Source organism: Macaca fascicularis, chromosome 15, assembly GCF_037993035.2.
Source record: "Macaca fascicularis isolate 582-1 chromosome 15, T2T-MFA8v1.1".
In the NCBI taxonomy this organism is placed as follows: Eukaryota; Metazoa; Chordata; class Mammalia; order Primates; family Cercopithecidae; genus Macaca; species Macaca fascicularis.
The window spans coordinates 77,057,257-77,078,397 of record NC_088389.1 but is presented as its reverse complement, the minus strand read 5'-3'; the positions used below and the strand labels follow the sequence as shown (position 1 = coordinate 77,078,397).

The window sequence follows — 21,141 nt, the reverse complement described above, 5'->3', positions numbered from 1 at the left end:
AGACATTGATTTTTTTTTTTTTTACAATGAGAAAAATATGACCAAAAACTGAATATTAAAGGAAGCACAGTGTGATTCCTGGAGCTAAGTAGTTTCTGTAAAATGTGGCTAATAACATATTGGCCTGTTGTGCCCAAGGCCCGTGTTTGGATTCTACCTTCTCAAAGAATGCAGTGAAAGAATCCCAGCTTAGAAGTGAGGACATCCAGAATTCTTTCCTGGCTGTGCTGTGAAATTCGTTTGTCACTTAATGTCCTCATCTGCTAAATGAGAGTGTTGAATTGATTCCTAAAAGTTCTGGTATCCTCCCCTCTTCAGATGATTTCTTCAACTTATTTTCTTGCTAGAACTGGGAGGGGTTCGACTTCGCTTTTGTCACGCATTCTTACTCATCAGGAAAGCCCCGCTGTAAACACAGTGCTGAAGGATCAGTTATGTCAGTCTTGTTTCCTTCTCCCAGAGACCAGCCCTGCCTGGGCTTCCCCTAGAACTTTATGTCATAGCATAAAGCTCTGGTCCCTGAGGTTGGGAGTATGCTCTGATGTCAAGTATTTTGTCATTCTCTTTCTGTCTCTTGATGACTAGAAAGTGTTTTACGGTAAAGAGTTACGCAAGAAGCCTTTATTTAGCTCCTTCTCTCATTCCTGTCAACAGCTATTTTTAACCCTTACTGTTCTTACTGCTTCTTCCTCATTTCCCTCACTCTTTAGCTGAGAATGTCACCTCCACCTTTATAGAGAAGACAGAAACTTAAGCATGAACTCATCATCTTCCTTCACCTTCCCTTTCCCCAGTTACTTGCATCCCCATTCTTTGCCATCCTCTTGTCTGTAGCTGTCCTTGAAGTGGTGTCCACTGTTCCCCTGGATGAGATTCATTCTTACGTTCTATTCCATAACCTAGTTGTGTTATTAACTTCCCATAATATATCCTGTTATTAAAAATCCTACACTACCCATTTTTGAGTTCCTATTAGGTGTCACAATCAGTTAATCCCACTTATGGCATACAGCAGTCATTCCAGTTTATAGTTGAGGAACCTTAGGCCCTTACTATGTTTCTGACACTGCTTATTATCATAGCTGTAGAAGACATCTTCTGTCTACCTTATCCTTCCCTTTTACAAAAAGTGAGAAAACTGAGGCCCAAAGAGATTGTTGTCACCACCTGTGTAGAGTGAGGATTTTTATTTTTGTGCTACTGTTTAGCATGATCTCATGAAATATAATAGAAAATAAGGGAAAACTTACCTGTTTATTAAGCAGCCTTGCTTGACTGGGATATAAACATCCATTGGTTTTCCTCCTTTTTTATGCCACCATCAGCACTCAGGGGCACTGTTGATATTAGAACAGTAGGAGGATCTTAATGATATTGCTCCAAATTCATAAGTTTTCACTTCTCTTTTTTTGAGACAAGATCTCACTCTGTTGCCCATGCTGGAGTACCGTGGCACCACAGCTCACTAGAGCCTCTCGACCTCCCAGGCTCAGGTGATCTTGCCACCTCAGGCCCCCAAGTACTGGGACTACAAGCATGTGACGCCACTCCCAGCTAATTTTTCGTATGTTTTTGTAGAGACGGGGTTTCACTATGTTGCCTGGGCTGGTCCTAAACGTCTAAACTCAAAGGCTGCAACCACCTTGGCCCCCTGTAGTGCTGGGATTACATGTGTGAGCCTCACTTACTTCTGGTTATTAAGACAGAATTGTTCCACTTCTTAGTCTGATGTTGTTTCTGTCCGAATTTTTTCTCATGACTGCCTATTCACGCTGCTGTTTGATTTTTGGGATATATTTTAAATGATGGGTAGATTCACTTCCCCTAAACCATCCTCCTTATGAGCAGCCGTTATTCTGCTCTGCCAGTAAATTAATTGACTCATGATTCTGCATGTTGGGGCTTGTTGTGGATACAGACCATATTCTGAAACGTCCTCAGAGGTCGATGATTGTGTTTGCTTCTGCTGGGGGATGGGTGCTTGCCCTCAGCTTGTTTGCAACACCACATTTCCTCAAAGGAAACGTATTAACCAACGGCTATCTTCAAGCCAATGTAAGAGTCTTGATTCAAGAAACAACCTACCAGTCAATCTATGTCTAGGCTTTTCTCCCTCTCTTTGAAAGTGCCAGTGTTCTCTCTTTAACTGTCTTGAACTCATTTTTCTTGCCAGAACACATCATTTTGTCTCCTTTACTTTTCCATAGGCAGGGTTTTTTTTTAAATTTGTCGGCTAACTTCTTATCACATATCCCTGCTTGACAACCTTAAGCAATTTGTTGGATACCCTTGACTTGAGGCCCATCAATATGTCATACTTTGGGATTGGCAGAAGAAATGTTCAGAAGCATATTTTCCATAAATGATAGTGACAAATGCCAAGCACTTGCTTCATGTAGTCTCATTCGGTTCTCACGGGGACTTTATAGGTCAGTGGGATTGCGCCCGTTTAAGGAAACTGATACAACTGAGGTGCAGAGAGACGAGAGTGACTTTCCCAGAGGCACACAGCTAGTGAGTGGTAAAGCCAGTGGATAAGTCAGTCCCTGAAATCCATGTTTTCCAGTAGGATCCCAAGCTAATTGGGAGATAAAAATTAGTCCCCTTGCCTAGCTAGAGGGGTTTACTGGTTAAAGCAAGAGTAAGAAGCAGACCTTACCTTTTAGTTTTGTAAATTAGGAGTGTATCATGGGTCTCACTGAAACGAAAAAAATTGTCAGCAGGGCTGCATTCCTTTCTGGAGGCTTAGGGGAGAATCCCTTTCCCTGCCCTTTGCCACTCACATTCCTTAGCTTATGGCCCTCATCCATCTTCAGAGCCAGCAATGGCAGTGGAGTCCTCACCTGTCATCATGCTGACATTGACTCTTCTGCCTCCGTCTTCCACATGTGAGGACTCATGTGAAGACATGCCACACACCTAGTTAATCCAGAATAACCTTTCTATTTTAAAGTCAGCTTGTTAGCAACCTTAATTCCATTTGCTCTCTTAGTTCCCCTTTGCCATCTAAAGTAATATACTCATAAGTTCTAAAGGTTAGCATGTGGACATCTTTGGAGGGGCCATTATTTGAAATCTAAAATGGAGATGTTATTGCATCATCATCTATTGGGAGGTAGCCACTGGAGGTTTTTGCAGCCTTGTTTTTATATTTAAGCAAGGGTGTAAATGTGTGTCTTAGTCTGTTCAGGTTGATATAATGGAATACCATAGACTGGGTAGCTTCTAAACAACAGAAATTTCTCACAGTCCTGGAGGCTGGGAAGTTGCCAGCAGATTTGGTGTCTGATGAGGACCCTCTTTCTCACAGATGGTACCTTTTCATTGTGTCCTTACATGGTGGTAGAAGGACGACCTAGCTCTCTGGGATCTCTTTTATAAGATAAGGGGTCTGATCCCAATCATGAGAGAGCTGCCTAATCACCTCCAAAAGGCTCCATCTCCTAATACCATCACATCTTGGAAGTTTGGATTTCAGCATAGGAATTTTGGGAGGACACAAAACTTCAGACCGTAGCAATAGGGATGTTGCTAATACCTCATGAAGAAAGAACTTGAAGAAGCTCAGTAATTTGCCCAAGACCACACAAAAATTCATTTGAATCCAGGGACAAAACTATGTTTCCTGTGTTTTCTCTGTGTCACTCAGAAAATTCAGCATGAGGGAGAAATATGATTCTTAATATAGAAGAGCTGTTTTGGCTGGAACTTGGAAGTGAACAGGCAGGCTTAATTGGGCAACAGTCCCCATTTTGTGGGGTGTGACTGGCAGACTTATTCCAGGCTTCTTGCTAAGTTGTAAAACTTCTGATTTCTCTGATAGAGACCTTCAGAAGGAGGACTGGTGCTATTAAAGTTATACACATTTCATTCTAGAATTTCTTTTGAGGGCATCATCCACTCCCCTCAGCTGTGATTGTAAACCCCATTGCTCTTGGTCAGAATTTCATTCAGCATTAACAATGACACATCCTGTTATGCTGTGCAGGTGTGTTGCTGTTTATAGGAATTTAAGTTTAGATCATTAAACGTTTCAATACTGGATGTATTGCCAATTAAGTTGATGACGCAGAAAACTGCAAATAGGTGGGCAAACTATAAGAGGTGTTCCTCATTTGCACATTCCCTTCTAGTGTCTTGATAGTATAGCCCAAAAATGGTTTTAAGGCCTTGCTTCTTCCCCAGAGCTAAACTCTTTGCTTGCACCTTACAAAGTTGAGTGTTGTGAGGCCCCATCTGGTGCTGACTCCAATTCTGTCTCTAGCCCAGACCCACACTTGTGAGCTGCTATGAGTTATCTGGACATCTTGGGTGACTTAATCTTCCTAACATCCTTGTAAATAGGTGGATGAATACTATGTTTTACAATTGGAAAATGAAGACTCAAAAAGATATGGCAATTTGGTTTAAGTCCACATAGCTAGTAGTTAGGGAGCTTTGTTGAGAAAGAAAAATGCATGAGAAGAAATTAAGACTGTAGTTAATAATTATCAGGTGCATGTTAACGTTGCATGAAGTTTAACATAAATACATGTTATTCTTAACGTTAAAAAGTTCAAAACAAAGGTGGGGGTTCCAAGGCAAGTGGGTGGGGATAGACAAGAGATGGGCAGAGGTAGATGAGATGTGAGTGTTATGGTGTGGAAGTCAGTTGGAGTATAGCCACTGGAGGCTTTTTTGGCCCTGTTTTCATATCATAGTTATAAGTGGGGATGTTGCTAATGCTTGACTCATCAAAGGCTGAAACAAAGCCAGAGCTGAAGTTGAGTACGTGGCACTGTTTTATTGGTTAATCTTTCAAAAAGAGAAAAGCCTCTGTTTATACAGGCTGAAACAGTCATTTGACCTGTTCTTCAACTCCATCTGGAATTGCTTTGGGGTTAACTTAGCATTTCCCCTAAAGCACATATGACAGAGGGTTGGGAGGAGCTCGGATGGGGTTTTCATTCCTCCAGAGCACTGAAGCCTTATTTCTGAGTGAGGTGGCCTTGGTGCCAGCTAATGCCACTGTTTAGTGTGTGATGGACTAGAAGTAACAGGTTAATTTTGGCCAGTAGACATGCCAGCTGTGTAAACGGAACCAGCGAAACTATTTCTCAGTGCTGCCTCCCACCCCTGGAAGAAGACATCATGTTATCTACCTGCCCCTGTTGGCTTCCCTTGACCCATCTTTCCCATGCTGTCCCCTCCTCCCTGTGTTACTCATCAGTTCAAATTTAGAATAATTGAATGCACAGAGAAAGTGGCTTGTTCTGAAAACTTCTGACAAGAAATTTCCAGGTGACTTGGTGCTAGATTAATTTTAGCCTCTCTTATGGATTCACAACTGTTTTGCTATAGGACTTGAACTAAGACACTTTAGAATTAATTACGGCTGGGAAAAAGAACAATCTAAATGAGGCAGCAAACAGATTCCTAAATATGGAGCAAGACAAGTGGCTGTTTATTTCAGTGGGTCACTGGCATGAAACAGTGTAGTTGGCGTTACACGCAGGAATTACTCTTAGAGACATGGGAATTAAATGCAAGGTAAGTACTTGTTTGGACCCTGAAACTAACAAAGCAACTGTTTAAAAACAAATTTTCTTAAGACATTGGGGAAATTTGCATCTGCTCTGAGTCAAAGCCTGAGATTTGTGTCTGTGAAAAAGCTAATAGAGGAAGCAAGTTGGACAAAATTTAAGAAATTGTTGAATCTGGCTGATGTGTATATGTTGTTAACTATATGATTTTCCACATCTGTGATGATGAAACATTTTCGTATTGACTTCTTAAGTGTTTTACCTGGCCTTTCTGAGCCCACAGTTGAGTTGCACCTGCAATCCAAAGTGGTTACCCCATCACGGCTGCCAGACCACAGACATTTTAATTCTTGTTGTGTGGTGTGTTGCTGCCAGCCCAGAGCCAAAAAAACTGAATACCACCCTGAAGCTTTTGTAAACAATTGTCTTCAGCTTATCCAGAGGAATTGAGTCTAGAGTAAAGACCAAAATATTGACCTAGATAAAGTTGACTCACCAGCCCTTGGAGGATGGAAAGATGGCCTTAAAGTAAAACAAACAAAAACCTTCTTTGCTTTATTTTGTAGGACCACTATGAGACCTCAGTCCTTCTATGATGGAAGTCATTCTTGTGCCAGAGGAGTGTGCCATATTCCAATGGCTGAGCCGTTTTGCCCCAAAACGAGAGAGGTGTGTAGTCTTTCTGCAAGGTGTACCAGAATAAATCATATGGGCTTGGGGTGGCATCTGGCATCTGGTTAATTGGCAGAGCAGGTGGCCCCATACCCTCACTCAAGTTTGCTTTATATTATGCAAAGTTTTATGAAGAGTTATTTCCTGTTGCTCATAATGCCTCTGTTACTCTCATTTTAAGCTAAACCACTCAAAGTTGCAACCTACCTTTTTAATAAGTTTTGATTTTGCTATCTGGATAAGTTTTAAATGATTTAACATAGAATATCACATTACTCAAGAGTATTCAGTCTGGAGCCAGATTACTTGGGATCAAATCTCTGCTCTTCAACAAAGTAGCTGTGTCCAAGAGGACAAATTATTTGACATCTGTGGGTTTCAGTTATCTTCTAAAATGAAGATAATTATAGCATGTACCTTATAAGACTGTGTGAGGGATGAGAGAGTTAATACTTAATGAAGTCTCTGAACCATGCCTGTCAGTTGTGGAACATCCAATGGCTGGTAACTGCTTTTATGAATTAATTTACTGTTATTGATCTTCTAAAAATGGTCAGATTGGCAGCTGTTGCCTTTGACCTGAGTTTGGTCATTACTGCCCAGACTTCTGTCTACCATTATAGCCAAATCAGAACTATGGGGACAGCCCCACAAGGGCCAGTGGTGGTATAAGGTGTGGAATCATAGTTTTAGTTCCCAAGGAACAAAAATGGCTACCATGACTAAGAAGTCCGTGGCTTGGTCCACATGTGCTACTTCTCTTATAATCCCAGGTTTGAAAGTCAGGTACAACTCAAAAGATCAGAAGTATTGTTAGAGATTAACTGCTTCCAAAAATCTCCCTTTTAAGTTAACTCAGAGAATATAAATACCTAAACATGTTAGTCATTCAGATAATGTTAACACCTGCATATAGAGAGGAGATGATTTCTTTTAGCATTTATGTTTTATCCTACATAATCACAGAAAACCCATTTCCTTATAATTAACAGCAAGGGCACCTAAACTGAGGGCACAGGGATGGGAGAAATATTTCTAATCTCAAACAAGAATTTGGAATATAAAACTGAGTACTGAGTGAAGCCATTTCAGAGTTACCACTGCACATGGATTTTCTCTGACTTCTAGGAAAGTATGTTTTTTACTTGTTTTTTTAAAAAAAAAAAAGTGGCAGGCAAAGTTTGTATATGTATATATAGCATGTTTCTGGATAGTTATCCACAGAATGTATCAGAATGCTGCTAGTCTTCCTCTGAAGCACAGATCAGTCCACATAATAAATTTGCTATCCTGGGGGAAATGGAGTATGGATAAAATTCTTGTCCACTTCAAAATGGGGGCAGCTTGGGAAGAAAAAGTCTAAGGAGACAGTATGCATGCTGTATGAATCTGAGTCAGTTCTCAGGCAAAATACAGTGATTTGGGGAACTAGGAGTAGAGGTAGGTGGGGGAAGCACAATGGAACTATAGAGAGCACATGTAAATGTGAGTCTGTGGTGATAATTTCCAGTAATCCAAGTTAGCCTCCCTTGAAGCCAAATTAATTCAGCTAAAGAACCCTACATAAAGACTGAGAGAATACTGGGGAAGACAGTTTTAAGAAAATGGCAAAATAAGCATTCAGAAAGAAATTTTTAAATATTGTCCAAAAACATGAAGAGTAAATAGTGCTGCCAGTTGGTAATTTTCACTTTTAACATCCACATGATCTTTCATGTACTGATGGAATAGGACTGTCATGATAAATTGTCAAGTGGCAAGTAAGATACTCAGTGGTTGTACCATATTCTACCATTTATGTTAAAGTATGTATATATACAAAGAAGTAAGTATGTAAATATTTATATGCAAATAAAATATTTTTGGAAAGTTAACAAAAAAAGCTGGTAACAGGAAATGGGGAAGATGGCAGATAAGAGACAGGGCTGGCCACCACGGTGGCTCACGCCTGTGATCCCAGCACTTTGGGAGGCCAAGGCAGGCAGATCACGAGGTCAGGAAATCAAGAACTTCCTGGCTAACATGGTGAAACGCTGTCTCTACTAAAAATACGAAAAATTAGCCAGGCATGGTGGCAGGCGCCTATAGTCCCAGCTACTTGAGAGGCTGAGGCAGGAGAATCGCTTGAACCCGGGAGGCAGAGGTTGCGGTGAGCCAAGATCATGCCACTGCACTCCAGCCTGGGTGACAGAAACTCCAACTCCATTTCAAAAAAAAAAGACAGGGCTAACATGCAGCTCCACATGGATGGACAGAATGGCATATAGAGACACTATGATCTTCTGTTCCAAGAACCAGGAACTTACCAGGAAAACCAAAAGAACTCAAAGATCCTTTGAAAGAAGTGGCACACCACTGCAAATTCTGCAAAACAGGCAAAAAAACTGAGTTCCCAAAGTGTGAGTCGGGGAGAACCTACCTCTGAATACACATCGCCACTGGGGAAATCTAAAAATCCAGATCATGGAAGAAGAATTTAACCTTACCTAAAGATGAAACGGATTTAGGGGGTTATGTGAAATATGAAAGTAGAAGTAGCAGCGGGAAGTGCTTTGGATGTACTCCTAGTCTCCAGCTTGAGTCCAGGGAAGCCAACCCTGACTGTATCTCACAGTGGCCCTCAGGAAAGGCAGCCAGCGGAGTTGGAGAGTGGTGGCAGGGCAAAGGAAGCTCCCAAATGAAATCAGTAGTGGTTTCAGCTGGGCACAAATTTTCTTGGGCAGAGTCCAGGGGACTAGTGGGAGCCGTGGCAGATACAAGTGAGTACGGGAGCTGCTGCCAATGGAGTGGGCAGACAGGAAGGGGTGAGGTCCAAAGGCCATGCTTGCTTTCCCAGTGGGGTAACTCACATCCTGGGGCAAGGTCTAAGCAGGGCACTGCAGGAGTGAAACTAGCCTCACCAATTGCATAGTAGCTGGATGAGGCCTCTTGCTGCTGGCTATCCCCCATTACCCTGGTGAAGTTTATGATACAGCAGAGGCAGTCAAGATCCCCTCTGGAACATAAATGCAGTGGCCTGACAAACCATCCCCAACCCTTAATTTCCCACAGTGGCTACAGCAAGCCCTGACCAAGAAGAGTCTGAGCCCAGAACCACCTAACCCTGCCCCCACCTGATAGTATTTCCCTACCCACCCTGGAAGCCAAACACAAAACATAGAAACTCTTTGGAGCTTTATTGCCCTGCCTATTGCCTGAGAAACCAAAATAGATACCTTGGGCATCTTAGGGCAAGCTTAGAGCCCACTGCAACTACTGCAGCTGGTGCCCTCTTGAAAACACCACCTCCTGGCTGGCTGTCAACTCAGGCCATTACAGCAACTCATGAAAGAATAACCCTGATCCCAGGACAGAAAAGACAACACCTAATTTCACTGCCTGCAACATCCTAGCTAACCAGAGATCCTGAATGTGTCCACATGACAACTTCACTGCTAGCATAAGCAGCATTCAAGAGAGCCAGCACACTAAATATACCTACAACCAATGAGTCTTGCAGTTTACTTCACTTCCCTGCCACCTCTACCAGAACAGGTGCTGGTAGCCACAGCTTGGAGACCTGAAGATGGATCACATCACAGTACTCATTGCAGACATCCCCCAGCACCAGTCCAGAGCCTGGTAGCCTCAATGGGTGGCTAAACCCAGAAGAGCAGTAACAGTCACTGCAGTCCAGCTCTCAGGAAGCCCCATCCCTAGGGGAAAGGGGAGAGCCCACATCAAGGGATCACCCCATGGGACAAGAAAATCTGAACAGCAGGCCTTGAGTTTCAGCCTCTCCACTGAAATAGTCTACCAAAATGACAAGGAACCAGAAAAGCAATTCTGGTAATATGACAAAATGGGATTCTGTAACATCCTCAGAAGATCACACCAGCTCCCTAGCAAGGGATCCAAACCAAGAAGAAATCTCTGAATTGCCAGATAAGGAATTCAGAAGGTTGGTTATTAAGCTACTCAAGGAAATAGCAGAGAAAGGTGAAAACCAGCATAAAGAAATTTTAAAAAACAATACAGGATATGGATGAAAACTTCTCCAGAGAAATATAAAGAAAAAATAAATCACAGCTTCAGGAAATGAAAGACACACTTAGAGAAATACAAAATGCAGTGGAAAGCTTCAACGACAGACTAGAACAAGTAGAAGAAAGAACTTCAGAGCTTGAAGACAAGGCTCTTGAATTAACTGAATCAGACAAAGAAAAAGAATTTTAAAATGAACAAAACCTTCAAGAAATTTGGGTTTATGTTAAACGGCAAAACCTAAGAATAATTGATATTCCTGCAGAAGAAGAGAAATCTAAAAGTTTGGAAAACTTATTTGAGGAAAACTTTGTTGGCCTTGCTAAAGATCTTGACATCCAAATACAAGAAGATCAAAGAACACCTGAGAAATTTATTGCAAAAAGTTGATCAGCTAGGCACATATTTATCAGGCTATCTAAAGTCAAGATGAAAGAATTTTAAGAGCTGTGAGACAAGAACATCAGATAACCTATAAAGGAAAACATATCAGGTTAATAGCAGATTTCTCACAGAAATCTTAGAAGCCAGAAGCCAGAAGGAATTGGAGTCCCATTTTTAACCTCTTGAAACAAAATTATTCTCAGCCAAGAATTTTGTATCCAGTAAAACTAAGCTTCATAAGCTTCATAATTAAAGGAGAGATAGTCTTTTTCAGACAAAAAAAATGCTGAGAGAATTTGCCACTATTGAGCCAGCACTACAGGAAATGCTTAAGGGAGTTCTAAATCTTGAAACAAAACCTCAGAATACACCAAAATACAACCCCATTGAATCATAAATCTCACAAGACCTATAAAACAATAATACAATGGCAAAAGAACAACATCTTTGGGCAAAAACTAGCATGATGAATAGAACAGTACCTCACATCCCAATACTGATGTCGAATGTAAATGACCTAAATGCTCCACTTAAAAAAAGGTACGCAATGGCAGAATGGATAAAAATCTACCAACTAAGTATCTGCATTCTTCAAGAGAGTCACCTAGCACATGTGAACTCACATAAACTTAAGGTAAAAGGATGGAAAAAGATATTCCATGCAAATGGAAACCAAAAGCAAGAAGGAATAGCTATTTTTATATTTAAAAAAAACAGACTTTAAAGCAACAACAGTTAAAGCAAAGAGGGACATTATATAATGATAAAAGGAGTAGTCCAACAGGAAAGTATCACAGTTCTAAATATATATGCACTTAACACTTGAGGTCCCAAATATATCAGACAATTACTAATAGATCTAAGAAATGAGATAGATGGCAACACAATAATAGTGGGGGACTTAAGTACCCCACTGACAGCACTAGAGAGGTCATCAAGACAGAAAGTCAACAAAGAAATAATGGATTTAAACTATAACCTAGAACAAATGGACTTGATAGATATGTATAGAACATTCTACCCAACAACTGCAGAATATACATTCTTTTCATCAGCACATGGAACATTCTTCAAAATAGAACATATGCCACAAAAGAAGTCTCAACAAATTTAAGAAAATCAAAATTATTTCAAGTAATCTCTCAGATCACAGTGAAATAATATTGGAAATTAACTCCACTCAAGAGGAATCCTCAAAACTATACAAATACATGGAAATTAAATAATCTGCTCCTGAATGATCATTAGGTCAACAGTAAAGTCAAGATGGAAATTAAAATATTCTTTGAGCTGAATGATTATAGTGACACAACTTATCAAAACCTCTGGGATACAGAAAAAGTGGTGCTAATGGGAAAGTTCATAGCATTAAATTCCTACATCAAAAAGTCTGAAGGAGGACAAATCAACAATCTAAGGTCACATCTCAAGGAACTAGAAAAACAAGAACAAACCAAACCCAAACCTGGCAGAATAAAAGAAACAGCAGAGATCAGAGCAGAACTAAATGAAATTGAAACAAAAAAATATAAAAGATAAATGAAACATAAATATTTGAAAATTTAAAATTGATAGACCATTAGTGAAATTAACCAAGAAGAGACAAGATCCAAATAAGCTCAATGAGAAATGAAACAGGAGATATTACAGCCAATACCACAGAATATAAGACTATTTAAGGTTACTATGAACACCTTTATGCACACAAACTAGAAAATCTAGAAGAGATGAGTAAATTCTTGGAAATATACAACCCTCCCCAATTAAATCAGGAAGAAACAGAAACTCTGAACAGACTAATAACAAGTAGCAAAATTTAAACGGTAATTTTAAAAAATTGCCAGCAAAGAAAGCATCTAAGACCAGAGGGATTCACTGCTGAATTCTATCAGACATTCAAAGAAGAACTGGTACCAATCTTACTGAAACTATTCCAAAAGACAGAGAAAGCAGGAATCCTTCCTAATTCATTCCATGAAGCCAGTATCCCCCTAACTACAAAATCAGAAAAGAACATAACAAAAAGACAACTACAGATCAATATCCCTGATGTACATTGATGCAGAAATCCTCAACAAATTACTAGCTAGCCAAATCCAACAGCATATGAAAAAGATAATACACCATGAGCAAGTGGGTTTCATACCAGCGATGAAAGGATGGTTTAACATAGGCAGGTCAATAAATGTGATACATCACATAAACAGAATTTAAAACAAAAATCATATGGTCATCTCAATAGATGCAGAAAAAGCATTTGACACAATCCTGCATCTAGTTACAATTAAAACCCTCAGCAAAATTGGCATAGAAGGGACATACCTCAAGGTAATAAAAGCCATCTATGGGCTGGGCACAGTGGCTCACGCCTGTAGTCCCAGCACTTTGGGAGACCGAGGCAGGCGGATCACGAGGTCAGGAGATCAAGACCATCCTGGCTAACACGGTGAAACCCTGTCTCTACTGAAAATACAAAAAATTAGCCGGGTGTGGTGGCGGGCACCTGTAGTCCTAGCTACTTGGGAAGTTGAGGTAGGAGAATGGCGTGAACCCAGGAGGCAGAGCTTGCAATGAGCCAAGATCACGTCATGCACTCCAGCCTGGGTGACAGAGTGAGACTCTGTCTCAAAAAAAAAAAAAAAAAAAAAAAACCATCTATGACAAACCCACAGCCAATGTTATATGGAACAGGGAAAAGTTGAAAGCATTCCCTCTGAGAACTGAAACAAGACAAGATTCACCCTTTCACCACTTCTCTTCAGCATAGTACGGGAAGTCCTAGCCAGAGCAATCAGACAAGAGAAAGAATAAAGGGTAAAAAATCGGTAAAGAGAAAGTCAAACTGTTGCTGTTCACCAATGATACGGTCATATACCTGGAAAACCCTAAAGACTCATCCAAAAAGCTCCTAGATAAATGAATTCAGCAAAGTTTCAAGATACAAAACCAATATACTCAAATCAATAGCACTTTTATACACCAACAGCAACCAAGCTGAGAATCAAATCAAGAACTCAACCTGTTCTATAACAGTTGCAGGAAAAAAAAAGTAAAATGCCTAGCCAACGACATGAAAGATCTCTACAAGGAAAACTACAGAACACTGCTGAAAGAAATTATAGATAATACAAAAAAATGGAAACATCCCATGCTCATGGATGGGTAGAATTAATATTGTAAGAATGACCATACTGCCAAAAGCAATCCACAAATTCGATGCAATTTCCTTCAGAGTAGTACCATCGTTCTTCACAGAAATATTAAAAAAAAAAAAAAAATCCTAAAATTTATATGAGACCAAAAAAGAGCCCACATAGCCAAAGCAAGACTAAGCAAAAAGAACAATCTGGAGCTATCACATTACCTGACAACAAACTATGCTACAAGGCTATAGTTACCAAAACAGCATGGTACTGGTATAAAAGTAGGCATATAGACCAGTGGAAGAGAATAGTGTACCCAAAAATAAGGCCAAATATTTACAGCCAACTGATCTTTGAAAAAGCAAAACAAAAACATACACTGGGGAAAGGGCACCCTGTTTAACAAAGGATGCAGGATAATTGGCAAGCCAGATGTAGAAGAATGAAACTGGATCTTCATCTCTCATCTTATATAAAAATCAATTCAAGATGGATCAAAGACTTAAATCTAAGATCTGAAACCATAAAAGTGCTAGAAGATAACATTGGAAAAACCTATCTAGGCCTTGGCTTAGGCAAGCAGTTCATGATCAACAACCCAAAATCAAATGCAACAAAAACTAAGACAAATAGATGCAATTTAATTAATCTAAAATGCTTCAGCACAACAACAAAAAATAATAATCAGCAGAATAAACTGACCACCCACAGAAAGGGAGAAAATATTCACAAACTATGCATTCAACAGAGGACCGGTATCCAGAATCTACAGGGAACTGAAACAAATCAGCAAGGGAAAAAAAAAAAACCATTAAAAAGTGGGCTGAGTACATGAATAGGCAATTTTCAAAACACATGGTCAATAAACATATGAAAAAATGCTCAAAATCACTAATCTAGGAAATGCAGTTTAAAACCACAATGCGATACCACCTTACTCCTGCAAGAATGGCCATAATTTGAAAATCAAAAAATAATAGATGTTGGTGTAGATGTGGTGTAAAGGGAACACTTTTACACTGCTGGTATGAATGTAAACTAGTACATTGGAAAACCATATAGAGATTCCTTACAAAACTGAAAGTAGAACTACCATGTGGATCCAGCAATCCCACTCCTGTGCGTCTGCCCAGAGGAAAATAAGTCATTATATGAAAAAGATACTTGCACACAGATGTTTGTAGCAGCACAACTTGCAATTGTAAAATCTATGGAACCAACCTAAATGCCCATTGACCAATGAGTGAATGAAGAAAATGTGGTATATATACAGCACGGGTGTGATGATTAATACTGAGTGTCAACTTGATTGGATTGAAGGATACAGAGTATTGATCCTGGTTGTGCCTGTGAAGGTGTTGCCAAAGGAGAGTAACATTTGAGTCAATGGGCTGGGAAAGGCAGACCCAACCTTAATGTGGGTGGGCACAGTCTAATCAGCTGCCAGCATGGCTAGAATATAAGCAGGCAGAAAAATGTGAAAAAAGAGACTGGCCTAGCCTCCCAGCCTATATCTTTCTCCTGTGCTGGATACTTCCTGTGCTCAAACATCAGACTCCAAGTTCTTCATTTTTGGAACTTTGACTGGCTCTCCTTGCTCCTCAGCCTGCAGATGGCCTATTGTGGGACCTTGTGATAATGTGAGTTAATACTTAGTAAACTCCCCTTTCTCTATCTGTCCCATTAGTTCTGTCCCTCTAGAGAATCCTGACCTATACAGATTTTAGTACCAGGACTGGTTATAGAGGAACAGAATATTAATGATGGAGTTCTTTTGTTGGTATGGGGGTTTCTGGAGTTGGCTGCTTAATGTGATTAGACCCAAAGATGCTAAGGACTCTACTTCTAATAATATGGAGAACACCAATAGTCCTTGGCATGAACTGTTTAGAGAGTTATGCAAAATAAATACATTTGAGACTCCTGATTCATCACTCGTGAGAGGCAAGGACTCTACATAATACCTTTGACCATGTGTGGAATCACCCTTAGTGACTCTGTACATAATAACTTTGACCATGTGTGGAGAACCAGGGAACATAATGAAGCTGGTTGGTTCTCCTAAGTTCAGTGGACAAAGTGATGAAAGAAAATAATGAACTCAGGGATTCTGTCTCTCAGCTCCAGAAGCAGATACTGAACCTCAAATCTGCTAAGATTGCTCTGAATGAGAGTCCTATCTCCTGTAGAGAAAGAGCTGAAATTGTGGAAAAACAGACACAAGCTCTTATCATGTGCGTGGCCGACCTGCAGTGAAAGGTAGATGCACAGCCTCGCCAGGTGTCTACTGTTAAACTGAGAGCATTGATTGAAAATGAAAGGACCCTGCAACTTGGAACTGGGATGTGTGGTAGGACCCTGATGAAGCTGGGGACCCTAAGTTTGAAAAAACTGATGTACCTTATTTTCCAGAAGAAGCAGCTTTCCCATCCCCAGAAGTGGCAACATTCCCTCCCTGACCTATGCTGCCATCAGCCTTTTCACCTTTGTCTGAGGAGATAAACCCTGTGCGGCCTGAGGCAAGAGTGATGGCCTCCCCTGAGGCAGTTGCCAGGAAAGATAATGTTGATTCTTCTCAGGAGCCACCTCTAAAACCACCATTTGCTTCTAGATCTATAACTGGACTGAAGTCTCAGCAGGCCCCTAGTGGTGAGGTTGAGATTGTGACCCATGAGGTGGTGCGCTACATTCAAAAAGAACCGCTTGAGTTTTCTGATTTATATAAACAGAAATCTGGAGAACAGGCATGGGAATGGATACTAATGGTGTGGGATAATGGTCGAAGGAAAAATGGAGTTGGATCAGGCTGAATTTATTGATTTGGGCCCACTAAATAGGGACTCTGCATTTAATGTTGCAGCTCTGGGAGTTAAAAAAGGTTCTAATTGTTTACTTGCTTGGTTAGCTGAAATGTGGATTAAAAGGTGGCCCACTGTGAACAAGCTGGAAATGCCTGATCTCCCTTGGTTTAATTTAGAGGAGGGGATCCAAAGGCTTACGGAAATTCAGATGGTGGAGTGGATTAGTCACTTTAGACCTATTCATCCCTGGTGGTCCAGAAAATATGCCCTTGACCAATGCCTTGCAGAAAGATTTGTGAGGGCAGCACTGGGATCTTTGAAGAGCCCTGTAATTGCTCTTCTCTGTATGTCAGATCTAACTGTGGGAACCACAGTCACTCAACTATAAAACTTAAATACAGTGGGAATAATTGGATTCCAAGGTGGCAGGGGCCATGGCAGCACTCAACCGCCAAAGGCAAAGTGGGCATAGCTACCATAATGGGCGGCAGAGGCAAAACGGCAATCAAAATAGTCTGACTCGTGTAAAGCTCTGGCAATGGCTAATTAATTACAGCATTCCTAGAAGTAAAACTGATAGGAGGCCTACTGATTCCTACTTAATTTATATAAGCAGAAACTTCTAGGTCAAATGGACAAAAGACTAATTTGAATTATAAAAACAGAATCACAGCCCCTCAACCAATTTCCAGACTTGAGCTAGTTTACAGACCCAGAACCCCTTGAATGAAGGGGAGGCTGGGTGCCCTTGAGGAAGGACCCCACTATATTACCAGCAATTTATGCTGTGAATCTTTCTCCCATCCTTCCCCAAGGAGACCTCCGACCTTTTACTAGGGTAACTGTGCATTGGGGAAAGGGAAATAATCAGACATTTCAGGGACTACTGGACACTGGCTGTGAGCTGACGTTGATTCCAGGGAACCCAAAATGTAATGTGGTCCTCTAGTTAAAGTAGGGGCTTATGGAAGTCAGGTAATTAATGGAGTTTTAGCTCAGGTCTGACTTGCAGTGGGTATTATGGGTGCCCAGACTCATCCTGTGGTCATTTCCCCAGTGCCAGAATGCATAACTGGCATAGACATACTTAGCAGGTGGCAGAACCCCCACATTGGCTCCCTGACTGGTAAGGTAATGGCTATTATGGTGGGAAAGGCCAAATGGCAGCCCTTCGAGCTGCCTCTACCTGGAGAAATAGTAAAGCAAAAACAATAGCACATCCCTGGAGGGATTGTAGAGATTATTACCACCATTAAGGACTTGAAAAACTCAGGGGTGGTGATTCCTACCACATCCCCATTTAGCTCTCCCATTTGGCCCATACAGAAGACAGATGGATCTTGGGGAGAGTGACAGTGGATTATAATAAGCTTAACCAAGTGATGACTCCAGTTGCAGCTGTTGTACCAGATGTGGTTTCATTACTTGAGCAAATTAACACTTCTCCTGGTACCTGGTATGTAGCCATTGATTTGGAAATGCCTTTTCCTCCATTCCTGTCCATAAGGCCCACCAGAAGCAATTTGCCTTCATCTGGCAAGGCCAGCAGTATACCTTTACTGTCCTACCTCAGGGGTATATCAACTCTCCAGTTTTGTGTCATAATCTTATTCAGAGAGACCTTGATCGCTTTTTGCTTCCACAGGATATCACAATGGTCCATTACATTGATGACAGTATGCTGATTGGATCCAGTGAGAAAGAAGTAGCAAACACACTGGACTTATTGGTGAGGCCTTTGCATGCCAGACAGGAAATAAATCTGACTAAAATTCAGAGACTTTCTACCTCAGTAAAATTTCTAAGGGGTCCAGTGGTGTGGGGCCTGTCGAGATACTCCTTCTAAGGTGAAGGATAAGTTGCTACATTTGTCCCCTCCTACAACCAAGAAAGAGGCACAAGAAAGAGGCCTAGTGAGCCTACTTGGATTTTAGAGGCAACACATTCCTCATTTGAGTGTGTTACTCTGGCCCATCTATCGAGTGACCCAAAAGGCTGCCAATTTTGAGTGGGTCCAGAACAGGAGAAGGCTCTGCAACAGTTCCAGGCTGCTGTGCAAACTGTTGTGCCATTTGGGCCGTATGACCCAGCAAATCCAATGGTGCTTGAGGTGTCAGTGGCAGATAGGGATGCTGTTTGGAGCCTTTGGCAGACCCCCATAGGTGAATTACAGTGAGGCCCTCTAGGATTTTGGAGCAAGGTCCTGCCGTCTTCTGCAGATAACTACTCTCCTTTTGAGAGACTGCCCTTGGCCTGTTACTGGACTTTGGTGGAAAGTGAACATTTGACTATGGGTCATCAAGTCACCATGCCACCTGAACTGCCTATCATGAACTGGGGGCTTTCTCACTCGTCTAGCCATAAAGTGGGTTGTGCACAGCAGCATTCAGTTATCAAATGAAAATGGTGTGTGTGTGTATATATATATATGTGACTAGGCTCAAGCAGGTCCTGAAGGCACGTTGCTGTGCCCATGCATAGCCTCCATCCTTGCCACCTGGATACTTTGGGCTCCTCCTACCTTTAAGTCAACAGGCTAAGAAGGGAATTACAGTGCTGGCTGGAGTGATTGACCCGGACTATTAAGGTGAAATCGGTCTACTAATCCCCAATGGAGGTAAAGAAGAGTATGCATGGAATACAGGAGATCCATTAGGGTGTCTCTTAGTATTACCCTGCCCTGTAATTAAGGTCATTGGGAAACTACAACAGCGCAATCCAGGCAGGACTACAAATGACCCAGTTTATTCAGGAATGAAGATTTCAGTCACTCCACCAGGAAAAAAACCACAACCTACTGAGGTGCTTGCTGAAGGCAAAGGGAATACAGAATGGGTAGTAGAAGAAGGTAGTCATCGATACCAGCTACAACCATGTGACCAGCTATGGAAATGAGGACTGTAATTGTCATGAGTATTTCCTCCTCCTCTTGTTAAACACAGTTTGTGCATGTATACAATTGTACTAAGAAAATATCTTCATTTTATTTTCTTTCTCCTTTATCATATGACATAAGATTTATTGACTTCACATCAACATTTAAATATTGCTAACTTTATGTAGTAGTATTTGGATTGGTGTTTGGTGCATTTCTAGTTGCACAAAGGATAGTTGTATTATGTTAGGTGTAATTATGACCTTATTGTCTTTATTTGAAGATTATTATTTCAGGAGATGTATATGGATTCATGTGGACTTGTGATGGTTAATACCGAGTGTCAACTTGATTGGATTGAAGGATACAAAGTATTGATCCTGGATGTGTCTGTGAGGGTGTTGCCAAAGGAGATTAACATTTGAGTCAGTGGGCTGGGAAAGGCAGACCCACCGTTAATCTGGTGGGCACAATCTAATCAGCTGCCAGCATGGCTAGAATATAAGCAGGCAGAAGAATGTTAAAAGAGAGACTAGCCTAGTCCCCCAGTCTACATCTTTCTCCCATGCTTTATGCTTCCTGCCCTCCAACATCAAACTCCAAGTTCTTCGTTTTGGAACTTGGACTGGCTCTCCTTGCTCCTCAGGACCTTGTGATCACATGAGTTAATACTTAATAAGCTCCCTTTTATTAGTTATGTCCCTCTAGAGAACTCTAATACAATGGAATACCACTTAGCCATAAAAAAGGAACAAAATTATGGCACTTGCAGCAACCTGGATGGAGTTGGAGACCATTATTCTCAGTGAAGTAACTCGGGAATGGAAAACCAAATATCATTATGTTCTCATTTGTAAGTGGGAGCTAAGCTATGGGGATGCAAAGGCATAAGAATGATATAATGGGGCTGGACGCGGTGGCTTATGCCTGTAATCCCACCACTTTGGGAGGCCGAGGTGGGTGGCTCAGGAGGTCAGGAATTCAAGACCAGCCTGGCCAAGATGGTGAAAGGGGTCTCTACTAAAATACAAAAAAATAAAATAAAATTAGCTGCCCGTGGTGGCGGGCACCTGTAATCCCAGCTAATCAGGAGGCTGAGGCAGAGAACTGCTTGAACCTGAGAGGTGGAGGTTTCAGTGAGCCAAGATCGCACTAATGCACTCCAGCGTGGGCAACAGAGTGAAACTCCGTCTCAAAAAAAAAAAAAAATGATATAATGGACTTTGGGGCCTCGTGGGGAAGTGGGAGAGGAGGATCAGTGATAAAAGACTACACATTGGGTACAATGTACATTTCATGGGTGACAGGTGCATCAAAATCCCAGAAGTCACTACTAAAGAACTTATACATATCACAATAAACCACCTGCTCCCCAAAAACTATCGAAATGAAAAAAAAGCCTGGTAATAGTGGTTTCCCTTGGGAAGGGACAGTGGTTTTACTTGTACTATTTAAGTTTTGTACCATGTACAAATATGTGTTCCAAAAGCAGTGTTACTTCTATTCATTTTAGGAGTTAATACGAAAGTCCTGACATTAAATCTATTTAGGCTGGTGATCTAATACTGCTAGTTCCTTGGTGAGGGTTGTGGTAGTTTCACTACCACATCCGTCTTTTTAGTAGTTCACAGTGATTACACGAAGTAAGAAAATGAAATCATCTTAACCTCAGACCTGGACCTTGACCCTGTATTTGATATTTTTTGCTACCTTAAGATAGT

General features: G+C 41.1%; 1 protein-coding gene across 6 annotated transcripts in view; it reads left to right on the top strand.

Annotated features, from left to right (window-relative positions):
* MTAP (methylthioadenosine phosphorylase) overlaps window positions 1-21,141 on the top strand; it is a 53,089-nt gene that overhangs the window by 21,992 nt on the left and 9,956 nt on the right. For 2 of the 6 annotated variants that reach the window (XM_015436506.3, XM_074018123.1), the window contains 2 exons: window positions 6,089-6,191; window positions 18,191-18,274. In XM_015436506.3, the coding sequence (XP_015291992.1) occupies window positions 6,089-6,191; window positions 18,191-18,274 (187 nt within the window). Of the gene's footprint in view, window positions 1-5,345; window positions 5,530-6,088; window positions 6,192-18,190; window positions 18,275-21,141 lie in introns of those variants that run through there. The other 4 variants (XM_045373324.2, XM_074018125.1, XM_074018124.1 and 1 more) reach the window with 3 other exon arrangements.